Source organism: Zea mays, chromosome 10, assembly GCF_902167145.1.
Source record: "Zea mays cultivar B73 chromosome 10, Zm-B73-REFERENCE-NAM-5.0, whole genome shotgun sequence".
In the NCBI taxonomy this organism is placed as follows: domain Eukaryota; kingdom Viridiplantae; phylum Streptophyta; class Magnoliopsida; order Poales; family Poaceae; genus Zea; species Zea mays.
In genome coordinates, this window is record NC_050105.1 from 71,241,790 (window position 1) to 71,253,813 (window position 12,024).

Here is a 12,024-nt window from a genome sequence, read left to right on the forward strand (position 1 = left end):
ATGTGCGCCAAGGAAGAACAACACATATAATTACAGAGTGCATAGAGATAAATGTCATAAATATCATAAATGTACTTATTACATAGCGGAAGTATTACAAAATAAAAGATAAATATAAAGCGAACTAAATCTTATTTCTCTGGCGCCACAAAGCTGACTAGGAGATGCCACCTAGAATAAGTCGAACTCCTCATTGGGCGGCTCCTCTTGAACCACCTGTTCTTCTCCTTTGGAGGGTGTGAGACAACAAGGGTGAGCTCACATACGTTCATAGCTCAACAAGTTGTGGGGAATAATGTGCATGAACTCATCAAAGGTGAGAGTTCATGTGAAGTGTAAGGCTGATCAACAAAATAAAGGTTGAAGTTGAGCATTGCTTTTATAAGTTGGTCAAAATTTTATTAGCAGTTATTAAGTGTAAGTAAATACCAAACCACAGTAATAATAAATAAAAGTAATAATAAAATAATCCCAATACGATGCAAACAACAAATTGAATTTAATTCCATAAATTAATCATGTAAGGGCCTGAGCTGCTCATGACCTTGAGCACGGCTAGTATACCAGTTTTACACTCTGCAGAGGTTGCGCATCTTTACCCACAAGTCATGTTACCCATCTGCCAAGAGAAGGCCAATCCCATACACCTCTACCGAGGAGGCAAGGCAGGGTAACACTACGAGGCCTTTACAAAGTTCCACTAGCTTTAGAAAACCCGCTACAGTTTATAAGAAGCTCCAATGTAGGGATCCCTCGTCTGACCGTCATCGCAGCAAAATCAACCCAAGGACCTCCCTACACTGACCACTCCCCTACTGCCCTTGCCCCTTTCGGGTAAGGTAGTCATCCACTAGCTTTCCTAATTAATCAACTAAGGGTGTCTCATACCACTCTTGTGGTAGCACTGTTTTCCCGGGTGGTCGCTTCATGTTCCAATTAACATAATGATCTTAACATGAACAGTAAATAACAATTGATAATAAAAGTGTGATCATGAATAATGTATCTCTATATCCAAACCACATAAAGCAATAGCAAGTACTACCCAAAAGTGTAGTGGTGTCAAGGTATAAAGATAATCAAACAAGGGTAACCTAAAGGGTCCCATCAAAATTAACCTATGCAGATCATTATGATTAATAAGAACATGTCTGGGTAAAAAGAAGTGATCAAGGGCACAACTTGCCTTCAACGAGCTCCTGCTCTGCAACTTCTATCTGCTGAACACCGGGATCCTCAGCCACTGGCTCTTCTACTCGCCACAATACAAACAAGCATAGTATAAAGGAGAAATTAACATCATACCAAACATGTAAACAAAATACACATTAATAATCTACATATTAAAATAAGATCCTAGGAATAGGAATCATTAATTTTGGAGTTATGGATTTTAAGTTATGAATTTCCAAAGGTTTTATGTATTTGTTACAAGATTAACTAAGAACTAAATTTTATTACTGTTTTCATGTCAAAACAGAGACACTAGGTGATAAATAATAATATTACAGAATTATAGAAATTGGAATGGATAATTTGGACTTCATATGAATTTTATATGAATTAAACAAGTTATAGCATTTATTTATACATTAAAAATCAATTTCTATATTTATTTCTTTGATTTACAAACTCTCTAGACTGGGCGCCAAAAACTGAAAAGCGCAGGGGCCTCGGTGCAATTCTTTCCAAGACTCAGTGAGCAACTAGAGTGGATCGCGTGTTGGTTTAGTTAAAACACAGGGACTCATATGCTAAAGCGCATGGCCGAAACGTTATCTACAGATATTGGTCGTTCGATCCCGGTTCAATCGCGCAGATTAGTTTATTATTCTTGCGAACCGGTACTAAAAATCCCACTGTTTGATCTAGGATTAACGGTACAGACCATACATGCAGCGGAATCGTTCCGATCCGCTCGATCGGATCGCAACAGTCCAGATCCTATGCCTGAATCGGTACCACTAAGGCTCAATCGTAGCCGCTCATTAGCATATCGACGTTCGCCCAAGCTGCGCGGTGGCGCATCGCCGGCGCAAAAGCAGCCTAGCGACCAGAGGTCTAGTACCACCCCGCGTATGGTGATTCAGAGTGAGATCACAAGGGCGACTTAGTTCGGCTCTCTTCTACGGTGATTGATGGAGCAGAGTGTTCTGCCCACGACGGTGGACGACGCCGAACCCGCGCCATGGCCGGCAGTCATCTACAGTTCGTAAATTCCACCCCCGATTCGCAACTATCATGTAATTTGCATAGAAGAATAGGCGAACTATACCGAGAGTGTTCTTACCGGAATTAGGGCGCTTGTGATAGCGAGCGACCGGGTGAGGCAGAACCGGGGCGGAGTACCACTCCGACGAGAGATTCTCGATGTCGTCATTGTTCCCCGCGTGATTGCTTGCCGGCACCAACTCCGCCACACACCAACGATCACCAGTGTACCCAAATCGACCGAGACACCGCGCTGTCTGACTCCTGCGGCGATTCCCGCGCCTCAACACAATGCTCAGTGAACACGGCAATGGCGGACGGTTCTAGGACAGGTGGAGGGTCCCGATCTGAGGAGAGGCTCGGCTTTTATGTGAGCAGACCGACCCTATCCCCGCATGGGCCCAAGCCACCATGGTCGATTCCGGCGTTCTCGGTGAAGCTTCGCAACTAACGCGTGAGGTGAGCGATGACGTGCGGGTCCCACGTGGAAGCGAAATCGTGCGCGCAGAATCGCCAACAGCGACCGATAGATGGGCCCTGGGCGTCGGCGCTTGAAGTCGTGTGCCTCAGCTCCCTCGAATCGCTGGCCAGTGGATCCGCCTATCAGACGTGGGGCACGAAGTGCGGTGCGCGCACGGGCTGCAACAGAGGGAGGTGGGGTGGGCTGTGGGGTAAATTCGGCCCAATAGATGTTTCCCATTTTTCTTTCCTTTTCCTTTTAGGGCTGATCTGGTGACCAGGGATCACGGGGGGATTGGATAGGATTGAGGAAGAAATTAGTTTATTTCCCCCTCAATCCCCTCCAATCCTCCCGTGATCCCCTTGTCACCAAATCAGTCTTTATATTTTTACTTTTTCTTTTCTTTTCTCTTTTAATTTCAAATTTAAATCCCAAATTTGAATTCATATGTGTGAAGTTCATACTTAGATCAACTGCACAATTCCAAATACCAATATGAAACTAATTTAATTAATTTATATATTTATTTTATCTTATATGTATAGTATTTTCTTCTCTTGTCTCAATTCCAGAATGTCCTTTAGGATTTAAATTCCAATTTGGGTATTATCGTATTTATTTTTATATTATTGTCATATTGTCATAAAATGCACACAAAATAAAACCTCAACATGATGCATATCCATTTTAGTATCATTTATTTTAATTAATCACTCTCAATTATAGGTATACTCTTGTTATGATGAACATATGGCATACAAAAATAAGGAGATCAACTATATACTCATTGTATACATTTTTGGATATTACATGGTTCCATCCAAAAATTGCTAAAAGCATGTCTAGAGGTGCTTTCAGTTTTACTTTGCGAGAAAGCCAGCTTCTAGAAAAAATGCTTCATGAATCCAGCTCTTTGGCTTAGCTTTTGGCTTTTAGAAAGCAAAAGCCAAACCAAACACACGCTTAGAAACCTTAGAGCTGCTTTTTTATTTTAATTTCCATGTCGACTTATTGCTACTGGTCCGGTCGCACGGGAAGTAGAGATGAATGGGTACCCGAATACCCGACGGTTTTATCCGATATAAGACGGGTATGGGATGATTTTTTTACCCCCGAGTATGCTAATGGGCGAGAATCTCTACCCGTCAGGTCGGCAGATACGGGTACCCATGTACCCGTGGGTAAAATATACCCGTACGATATCACTATTTATGATTTAATTAAAGTCGTCTTAGGTAATAGAAATACTTATCTGTTTATTGTTGGTACCTATCAAGTTATGTAATCAAATGGTTCGTTGTATTTTAAATTGAATTGTTTTTTATGTGTTTGTTTCATATTTTTATTGATTGGCACATTAGTGTTTTAGACGATATTTTTATTGATTGGTACATTAGTGTTTTAGACTTTTCTAGCGGGTATGGATAATCCGATGGTTAAAATTATCCGCGCGGATACAGTTAAGATTCTATATCCTCAACCTTATATGGATAATCTGATAGATAGATTTTTTTTTTTGATAGATACGGGTATAAGATGATACTACGGGTACACGTCGCATCTCTAATATGGGAAGGCACGGCAAAGCGGAGCCCACGTTTGAACAAACTGGATGCGACCAACTTTTGTTCTAATTTTTCTATATAATATTACTTTTTACTCCACTTCAAATTATAAATTGTTGTAAAATTTAAAAAATATTTCAGATTTAATTAAGTTCATATAGTAAAATAATAATAATACCTAATAATTATCATTAGATCCTTTATTGATTACATTTTTATCGCATATCTATTTATACGTTAGGTTATAGATGTTTATAATTTTCTCAAGTTTAGTCAAAATGCTTTGCCTGTCAAGAAAATTAGAGTAAGTTATGATTTAAAAGTTGGAATAATTTATAAATTAGAACACTTTATAAATTAGTTTTCTATATAATCTGTCAAAATTAATTTGGAACACTTTATAGTTCTTTATTTAACTTCAGCCAAACTTAATACTTTGACTCTAAAGAAATTTCGAATGCTTCCACTCTTAACGACATTAGAATGATTAATTTAGAGAGTTGAAAGGAGCACTAGAAAAAACAACAAACTTAGAATCTCTTATAATTATAGTTTAGAGAGTTGGAAGGAGCACTAAAAAAGCCAACGTTGAGTACTAATCTTTTGTTCTTTCAAATCCAAAGACAAATGATTTTGCAACAAGACGGATCACATGAGAAGGCGGAGGAGCACACATACTGGTAAGGGTTAAGGGCTAACCGCTTACGATCGAAACCTCATCACAAGATAGTAAAATGAGGGGATCCATCTTCAGCTTTGCAGTGTCCTAGACTGAATGAGCAAAGGTCGAGGATAGCAGCTCTCAAACATGATCAACTACGTATTAAAGAAGCACCAAAGCACAATGTTAAAGAATCTGTGCTGCCCAGAAATGATTTATAAAACTGACACGTATGCCAGTATTTTGTACCATTCAGCATTCACCGATGAGATGACCCAAGGCTAAGCTCAAAGCCCAGACTGTTATTCGGAATCAACCTATCACTCAAGACTCTAGATACAAAAAGGACCAGAGATATAGCGGGTGGTGGAAATGGCAAAAGGACGATGCGGCGTAGACGCTAGCCCAGCATCAAATAGTAAGGGCAATGAACTTCTGCAGAAAGAAAACAAACCACACGATTAGTGAGGATCATAAACGTAAGCAACTATCTATGGCTTCCATAAATACAGGACGACGTTCAGACAAATACTTGTTGGCCATACTTAAACCATAGAATTTTGTTGACTTTATCCATCCATCTTCGGGCTTATTTGGATACACTTATGTCACCCTCAATCCATGTCTCAATACATATGTGCTGGAGTGGATTTAAGGCGATACACTTACATCCAAACAAGCCCTTCCAAACAATCCAAACTTTAGCTTTAATCCTAAGTGAGACTTGTATAACAAAGCCCTTCCAAACTTTAGCATATACAAGCTAATATAAATGCACTATCAGAACATATTTCATAAAGAATGAAGGAACTAATTTTGATATTGTAGGTACTGGTGCATTTTTCTATAAACTTACTCAAAGTCTATAATTTCGAATTTAGTTTCTAACTATTCCAGACTAAAGGATAAGGATTCAGGACCTATTCAGACTGAACCCTGCAAGGCACAAGGCAAGCCATCCTGATACCAAGCGTCCAAAACGGGACAACTGGGAGCCATGCTTCGCTAGGCAAATTTCAAGCATCAAACCAAACAGGCCATTGTTTTCTGCGAAGTTAGCACCATCACAAAAATAGGTATGACCCACATAATAAGCAAATAAGGCTGTCTCCAGCAGCTTACTCATCCACATCCTCATATTGAAATTTCAAACTCCACTCTGCTTTGGGGAAGGAGCAAGTATGTGCACAGGGACTGGATTAGCTTCCCACCATGTAAGCAACTTTTAGCAGGTTATGCATGGCATATACATGGGCAGGGCTTCAACATATGCAATGCATCCAAATTATTAGAGGCAGGCAGAGTATAACATCACCTGTACAAGAGGCAGAAAGTAAGGATTTTCAGCCCTGAAGGACCTTCAATGGATCTAACTGTCCACTACAGTAACTCGAGGGAACAGCTGAGAGCACAAGCCTTCCTTTCCACTCTTCACCAGGTTTCAGAGTAATAGGCCTCTCAACAGATGCAGGCTCCACACACAGCATGCTCTTGTATTCTGCATCCCCAAAATCTTGCATTGCTTTTGCCTTCTTGTCCCAAGGGTTCCAAACAACTATAAAAGCCAGCACAATAAGAAAGAGAATGATGTACATTGCAGCAACCATGTTGAATTGGTTCACCAAAGAAAATAAGTCTTGCCATCAAATCCTGCTTACCAGCATCAGGAAGCCCTTCTTTTGTCACGACAAATGTTCTTTTCTTCTCATGATCAATGATAGCAATTTTGGAGGGTGCAGCAAGGTAAACTTTGTCAACCTTGACATTGAAAAATCAAAACAGTTAGATACTGATTTGAAATATTTATGTTTCATGAGCTAATTACTTACTTCTGATTCAAAAACAATAGCATCGCCTTGCTCTGTGAAACGTTCCTTTGCCTTTAAGTTGTCAAGGTAGTCCATAGTTTCCAGTCCTTCGACACGCACCTCACTGATATATAAAATAGTAACATCAAGTAGCAATAATAATAAATTAAAATAGCCACTACAAGCAGGCTTAGAAAGTAACTTCCATGACAAGATACTGATCACCACAGATTAGTTCAACATAAGAAGAACCTAGTTTCCTGATATGGATTAAATTAGAATTGATGCAGATTATCGTTAGATTTCACAACTACATTGAGGCAGCACTCAAATTATGTCAACCAACCATATCAGGTATGAAACACAAGAGTGTCTGTTTGTTTTAACTAAGGCCCTGTTCGGTTTTTAGGGATTGGAGCTCCGGATTGATTCCTAGCCGGATTACTTCTCTAATTTATATAGATTTTGATGAGCTGGAACGAATCCGGGTTTATTCCTGTACAAGCGAACGGGCCCTAAAAAAGTTTCATTGGCATCTAACAGTCTTCCATACATACATATAGATAGAAAAAGTCAGACCCACCAGGAGCCTGGCATGTGCACAAAACCATAAACCAAACCCAAATTAACATCTTTTTTAACTTCCACTTCCAATGAAACAGTTCATAAGGAAACCAACTATTCAAAAGAAATTAACGAAAAGGAGAAACATCAAGCAGACCTTATGTCAGAAACAGAGAAGTATGTGTGATATGCAAATGTATAAGAGAAAGGTCTTCCATCTGGGTTGTTGTTCCTGATTCGTGATGTGAGACTCAAATCTCCAGAAGGTCCAAGAGCAACTCTCAAACGAAATTCAAAACTGTTAACAAGACAACAGGCAGACATCACAATCAGATGTGTGCTATATCAGGTTGAGACAAAACCTAGTGATCACACTGTGATGTAAACAAACCTGTGGGGCCAGATCTTTAAATCCTCTTCAGAAGGCTTCAGAATCAGATCAACAAAAGCTTTAATAGCAGGGTTTAATGGTAAAGGAGGTGGATTGTTGTCAATAGTCCAAAACCGGTTCCTAGCGAATCCATGTTGTTCAAGATTTCCATGTGATCCAAACTGCATTGTGCATTTCAGTGAGGGCCATAAGACAGATGGATATAGAGGAAGCATTATGAGATAACGGTTACCATACTTGGGGAAAGCAGATTGGTATACCACCACGAATAGCTTTTGGAGGTTTGAAAATAGCCTGCAGAAGAATTATTTGAGAATTCAAGGATGATATGTAGGCATGAATATATGTTGAACACTGCAGTAATACAGAAAAAAAAAGTGAAAGGGCCTCTGAGTTGGTTTTGTGGTCTAATTAGCACTCCTTAGGTCCTAGGTTCGACTCCCTGTAGGAGCCAATTTTGGGTTATGGTTAAAAAAAATCCACTCGTCTATCTCACGCCAAACCACAGGTCTAAGGGCCGGGCCCGGTTGCGGTCATTCTCACATGGGCTACGGCACCGCCGCACCGTTGTATATGGCTGAAACAGGGGTCAGGGATTTTCTCGACCTGCGTGAGAAGGTCTTCTTAATATAGGGGGTGTTTGGAATCTAGATTCTAGCTCCAGCGCAGAGTTGTAGTTTATAATATAAATTTAAATAGTTTTTAAAAATATTTTTAATTTAAATAATAAATAAAATGACTTATATAAATGTATTGTAAAGGTTCACAGCTCCAGCTCCACGATTTTCTGGAACACCTGATGATCTGCTCCACTAACTCCACTAAATTTTGTGGAGCTAGAGAAGTCCCAAACACCCCTATAATACTATGGGGGCGCTCTTACCCCCGCAGGTTGAGTAATACAGCAAAACTAACACTAATGATAAAGTATAATCAACCTCAACTTGAGGAAAAAGAAGCTAAGCAGATCAAAACTTGACATATAAATCTACTATTCCAGCATTTAAGTGGAACACGACATAACAAGGGCAGCAATACAAAAATCAAGGAGACAACCAGATGGCATGCGTTAAGAAAAGGTTAACTCCAAAACAGATAAATATCTGGATGTGACATATGCACCAACACAACTTTTTATCCACATAACTGATATACTGATATGTCAATTGCAACCAACAGAGCATGTACCTTGCTGCTGAGGAAAAGCAAGTCTTCCCCATTGTCATTCTTCCATGATGTTACTTGACCTCCATAAAGATAAATCTAAAAACAGTACAGAATTTATTATCTAGTTATACTACAACCAAATTGTAAACAAAGCATGATAAGAATAAATACATAGGACATGGTAGTATAACACTAGTCGCATGTTGTACTCAATGGCTATAGTACTCACTATTCTATTATCTCTACTTCTAAAGCATCAGTTTCGATGGTCATCCTGCGTCACACGCGAAGCGTGTAGGTCTATTCTACTCTCCCTGTCAGTGGGCCCTCTATAGATAGGTTGTAAAACCCACCCAAGTCTCCAATAGTGGGTCGTTACGCCGCAAATGGGTCGTTATAAACCATCCAAGCCCAACATGACAAGAAACTGCACGGTGCACGCACCGTAGCGCTCCCACATAGTACCACTCCATTAACTAAAAAAGAACAAGCGACCGAGCGAGCTATAAAAAAGGGATTAGGCTCCTTTTCAACGCATACTTTCTAGACCTTTCGGCTAAGATAAAGTGTAATATTTGTTCTTGTGTCGTTGCAACGCACGGGTATTATACTAGTGACTTTTTAAGATAGACCCAAAAGAATGTAAATACTATCAACAAGTCACAGAACCGTCGTTTCAACTTATCTATAATGCGGATTTTACAGGGTTGAAAAGATTTAACTATGCACACCTCATACATATAAAAAAGCTAAACCAACTAAGAAGAAACCATTTTATTCAGATAGATCATTTTGTTGATATAAATAACAACATATATGAATATTTTCGCCCATAATGTAACTACAACATACGAACAAATTGTAATTGCCCCTACAAGTCTATAAAATCCAGTGTTGCCACTAAAACGTCCTTCAGTTGTACCTTCCTAATACTTAACACTGTATTGCAGCACCCAAACGTTGGATAAATAATCCTAGCGGTTGCTGTGAAACACTAACCACACATCCTCCCAGCGCTATACTGCTTCCTAAAGCATATTTGGAAGGTTCAAACCTTGGCGTGAAAACTAAAAACCCTCGAATTCCATGTCCCCAACACGCGGATCATGCAATGCACTAATAAGGATCCAAACAGGTCCGGGACACTAAAAACCTCATCAATTCCCGCCAAACCCCCCGCGGATCAGCAGAATTCCCACCGGATCTGCGCCAACTGCGCCAAAATAGAAACGAATCGCGGCCCTGCGCCGCACGCGCCCAAGCACACTGCAGTCGTATGCACAACCATACAAACGACGAGAGGTATCGGAGGAAGTGGGTGAGCGAGGCCGAAAACGTGTACCTCGGCACAGCAGTTGCGAGCGCCGCGAAGCACGACCTTCTCGAGGCCGGAGGGGCCCTTGACGAGCTCCGCGAACGGCGACGGCAGCTGCATCAGCGGGGACGGTGAGGCGGCGGCACTAGCTGCGCCGGAGGGGGCAGGGGCGGCCATCACTCGGCTCGCCCAGGCAACGGGGAGCTGGGACCCTAACCCTAGCCTTCCACTTCCGGGTCTCGCCTCTCCTGCTTTTCGGGGGTTTATTTGGCGGAGAATGGGAGCTGAAGCGGAGGAAATAAATGGGAGAGGAAATGGGAAAGGGTCGAGGATATTTATAAGGGACGCGACGGAGAAGAAGGAAGGTGCCGATGCTGTGTTCCGGTTCTTGAATTCGGCAGAATCCGGCGGTATCCGTAGACAAGGTGTTTGGGAACAAAGTTTTACCGAGTAATATTGTGATATTATATACTTTGACGTGTTTCAAAACTTATCTAAAATAATCTAAAATGTCTGTATACTAAATTATAAATTATAATATTATTAGGGATGTTTGAATTTACTAGAACTAAATTAGTCGAGACATCCAAACAGTCTAGATAATATTTCAGCTATTAGCTACTTTTAGCCGGTAATAAGTAGTTAGCTAATTTTAATAGCAATTTATAGTCAACTAACTATTATCTCTAGTGCATTCAAACACTCCCTTAATACTGCATAGTCTAATACTCGTGCGTTGCGACGGTATCCAACTATATTTTATATTATTGATTGGGTGACTAAGCGACACTTGAAAGTTTTAATGGACCATCCACATAAAAATACTCATAATAAATGAATTTAGGGGGTGTTGGATGCACTAGAGCTAATAGTTAGTGACTAAGGTAGTGTTTGGTTGAAGAGTCAAGTAGAACGGAACCGTTCTGTCCTAGTTTTGTTGTTGTTTGGTTACAAAGTAACTAGAATGGAATGACTCCAATTAGGGAATATTCTCCTCAGATCCGGAACCATTCCGCTCCAAAAAATCAATGGAACGGAGCCGCTCCGTTCCAATCTCACTCTCACAGTCACGCTCCGTTCCGTTCACTCTGCAACCAAACAAAAAAACAGAACCGCTCCGTTCCAGATTACCAAACACAGAACAGAGCGGCTCCGTTCCTAGATAAGGGATGGAACGGCTCCGTTCTACTTGGCTCCTCAACCAAACACTACCTAAAATTAGTTGGGACATTCAAACACCTTATCTAATAGTTCAACAATTAACTATTTTTAGTAAATTAGTTAATAGTTAGCTAGCTAATTCCACTAGCAATTTTTTAGTCAACTAACTAGTTAGCTAATTATTAGCTTCATCATGCCCAACTTGACCTTTAACGTATCCACCTACCAAGCACAAAGAGTTATAAGAGCTCAAGAACACATATAGATTTAGAGTGGTTCGGACCACCGGAGCGTAATACCTACTCCACTAAGTTGTATTGTTGAGAGGTTGAGAAAGCCTAGGTCTCGATGGAGATGTCTCCGAGGAAGTTTGAGTGAGGATGTCCCCCACCCCATGTAGCTCATGTGCCCTTCCTTTTATAGCCTAAGGGAGGCACGTACATGGACACTAGGCCCCAATTGGTGGGCCCAGGAAAAATAATAATATGGAGCGGTACATGCAACAATGGGTTGAGATCTATCGATGCGGTGAGCAGCTATCTTCTCTTGGTCACTGTGCCGATTTTTTGCCCAGATTTATCTTCGCCCTGTCTTGTCGACGTGTGGGTGAAGGCTCTGGTGTAGGCTGTGGCGTAGATTGACATGTCGACGTGCGTAAGGGGAGTACATGGACGGTGTCGTACTATCTCCTCCGCTTGTCTCCTTTGCCTATCTCTGTAGC

At 40.8% G+C, this 12,024-nt stretch overlaps 1 protein-coding gene across 1 annotated transcript; it reads right to left on the reverse strand.

Moving 5' to 3' along the window:
- Positions 1-5,099: 5,099 nt before the first annotated feature.
- On the reverse strand, positions 5,100-10,486 carry LOC100282376 (apospory-associated protein C). Its single transcript, NM_001155287.1, has 9 exons — positions 10,170-10,486; positions 8,849-8,923; positions 7,898-7,954; positions 7,661-7,821; positions 7,427-7,567; positions 6,727-6,829; positions 6,556-6,655; positions 6,213-6,452; positions 5,100-5,332 (listed from the first exon to the last, which is right to left on the reverse strand). Exons 1-8 carry the CDS (start codon positions 10,317-10,319, stop codon positions 6,241-6,243), a joined length of 999 nt encoding a protein of 332 aa, NP_001148759.1. The 5' UTR covers positions 10,320-10,486; the 3' UTR covers positions 5,100-5,332; positions 6,213-6,240.
- Between the last annotated feature and the right edge of the window lie 1,538 nt (positions 10,487-12,024).

Coding starts and splice junctions, on each gene's coding strand:
- LOC100282376 (NM_001155287.1), bottom strand. CDS start 10,319: ATGGCCGCCCCTGCCCCCTCCGGCGCAGCTAGTGCCGCCGCCTCACCG. Junction 7,568..7,660: donor TTAAAGATCTGGCCCCACAG/GTTTGTTTACAT, acceptor TCTTGTTAACAG/TTTTGAATTTCGTTTGAGAG. Junction 6,453..6,555: donor AGAAGGGCTTCCTGATGCTG/GTAAGCAGGATT, acceptor TGGCTTTTATAG/TTGTTTGGAACCCTTGGGAC.